The sequence below is a fragment of the Morone saxatilis genome, unplaced genomic scaffold (genome assembly GCF_004916995.1).
Source record: "Morone saxatilis isolate NCDOM2014 unplaced genomic scaffold, NCSU_SB_2.0 Contig7, whole genome shotgun sequence".
NCBI lineage: Eukaryota > Metazoa > Chordata > Actinopteri > Moronidae > Morone > Morone saxatilis.
Genome location: NW_023340246.1, coordinates 18559587 through 18562378, shown reverse-complemented (window position 1 = coordinate 18562378; position 2792 = coordinate 18559587). Strand labels below are relative to the sequence as shown.

Below are 2792 nucleotides of genomic sequence, written 5' to 3'. Positions count from 1 at the left end.
CTCGATCCTGATACTAACACACACATACACACCTTACACACACTTGCACAACTGAGAGGATGTTTCCATACATTGACACTATGGATAAACTCCCACTGAAGATATTACCAGTGAAGGTCTGTGTGACAGTTAAATGTAACAGTTAATGTTGGTTATTTCTTAAAGGAAAGAGTCACATCTGTCTCATCTGCTTCTGTCTCATTATACCAAAAATATGTTCATCTTTGTGTGTGTGTGTGTGTGTGTGTGTGTGTGTGTGCAACAGCAACCGCTTTGTGGGAGCTAATGGATCCAAAAAAATGAAATAATCAACTCACCAATAACTGCATGTTGAGCAGCCAAGTGCAGCCAAATTGTTTAAATATATATGAAATGTTTACAATATGTAAAATATGTTTTAAGTCATCCAACATCATGGATGTACATCATGATAACATGTTTAAGGTAGATGTACTCATGATTTCAAACTGTATGTAACGTTGGTGATTTCAGAACATTCATTAACATGAACATTAATGCTGAATGTACATTCGCTCCTGTTTTTCATCAACATAATAAAATATTGTCTTTTCTTGGTTCTCATATTTCCTCTAAATGCATAAAAAGGCTGTTGGTATTTTTTGGTATACAAACACTTACTGCACAGGAGCACAGCTGTGGTAAGTACAGTAGGTCAAAGCTGAAGAAGGAAATTGATATGTAAACTTTGATGGACAACAAAGACCCACTGTGTGTGACACAGTTGGACGCACATATTTTAATTATTAATTTCAGTATTTAGATTATTTACATTTATTCTTCTATGTCTTTTTTTCTCAGTCCTTGTGTACCTTCATGCTTGCATATATTAGCTACACTGTTCCCTGCTCCCAGGTTACAGCTTTGTCAACAATTTGAGGAGACAACTTCCTGGTGATAAACTTGTATGAGCTGAAGAGGAGCACCTGAACGCCTCATTAGTTTTGATGGTTTTTGGAAGAGCAGCAAGTTCAGTCTTCAGGGCGGTGATTCCTTTAGAGAGTTCAGACCCTGCAGCAGCTTTAAAGGAGCAATATGTAAGAATTTTAGTTTGAAACATTCAAAAACGTATTAAATTTATCAACTGAATGTAAAGAAATAGCAGCATTCACGTTACGTCAGAGACGTTTATGTATTGTGTTGCTGTGATATCTACTGAAGTTAGCTGTTTCTAATGATAGGTGTGGACACTTTCTGGTGATATGGTGTCCTTAAATTTGTTTAGAGTATGAGTTTGACAGGTAGCCAATTCTTATAGCGCAGTCAGTAGGGATGTCTCTGTCTTCCACCACAGCCATTCAATTAGCAGGCTATGAAAGTATTTTTGTTTCTATATAATTTTAAATATAATGTTTTATGTTTTATATTGCAGTTTGAAACACAGTCATACACTGTAACTACTTCTACACTGACTTTGTATTTAAAGGCATCATGAATTATTTTTAAAACAATTGCGCCGCCTTTTGGACAATTTTCCACATTACAGCTTTTTTCCCCTCAGTGGAAGCTCTGCTGTCATTTATTTCATATGTGCTGATTGATTTTTATATAATAAAGGTAAACCTTTTTACTTAAACAAAATTTAAGTCTGTAAATTCCAAATAATTCAACCTGAGTTGTCTAGAGAAAGTGTCCAGTTGGTACACTAACAGTGGATTAATTACAATTAATTGCTTAGTTATCACATGTTTTAGTCAGTTGGACATGCATTTAGTGTAAAAAAAAATACAAAATTACAAGTAGGTCTTATAAACTTTCAATTAATGTTTAAAATGATAAGAGAATAACAGAAGTTAAACAGAAAATAAAATTTAAAAAAAGATCATTTTGATAAGAGAGAATATTAAACCAGAATTATTCTGATTACAATAAATATTACAATTACATGAATAATACATTAATACATGGCTTCTAATTCATTCAGTGAACCTTCAGGATTGTAAAAAACAACTGATTTCTGGTCATATTTAGTTATTTTCCTTTATTTTTTAGCAATAATTTCTTTATACGTTCCATTTAAATAATTTTCGGGATAAAATTACATATAAATGTAACTATTGATTTATATGTTGTTTTCTTGTGACTGAAGATTTGAGCTGAAGTTTGTCGGTCTGACAGCAGGTGGCAGTCTGAGCTCAGGGATGGACAGAGGCTCAGGTAGGAAGGTTGGACACATTAAATGAGTCTAACTAAGATTTGTAATCATTTTTGTGATTTGTCATTTCTGTGTTTAAGGATTAAAGAACTCACAAAGGGAAACAACAGGAAAACAGTTGACTGTGATTTTGCCCAAAGAGGCAACTAAAAATACCCTCCTGATGTTTAATAAACATATTTATTATGAGGGTATAACTAATCCTGGGTCAGCTTCTATATTATTTTTTGAGTTATGAGTTTTTTATTTTTATTTTCATTAGATTCATTCATTAGAGACTTTTATTAGGCTACTACGGCTCAGTTTGTATTTTCATATGAGGCTACAACTGAACCTGGGTCCCAGAAATAAAATGTATTTCATTTTATTGTTTACTTTTACCATCATTTTCCTTTTTTATTTATTTTTATTTTTACATTTTTTAATATTATCTTCATTCTTATTCTACTTTATATTTTATTCATTGTTTTAATGAAAATTTTGTAATTTTCATTTTTTATTTTTATATCATTTTCATTTTATTTTATCTTATATTATTGTATTATGTTATTATTTTTGGATTTTTATATGTGTAACTGATCTTGTTTTTTACAAATGAATTAAGAGGTCAGTATTTTTT

The 2792-nt window shown here is 31.5% G+C and overlaps 1 protein-coding gene across 1 annotated transcript in view; it reads left to right on the top strand.

Moving 5' to 3' along the window:
• LOC118341008 (tripartite motif-containing 13-like) overlaps positions 1-2259 on the top strand; it is a 4341-nt gene extending 2082 nt beyond the window's left edge. The window contains exons 4-5 of the mRNA XM_035679174.1: positions 2108-2183; positions 2254-2259. Coding sequence (XP_035535067.1) covers positions 2108-2183; positions 2254-2259 — 82 coding nt within the window. The remainder of the gene's footprint in view (positions 1-2107; positions 2184-2253) is intronic.
• The last annotated feature ends 533 nt before the right edge of the window (positions 2260-2792 follow it).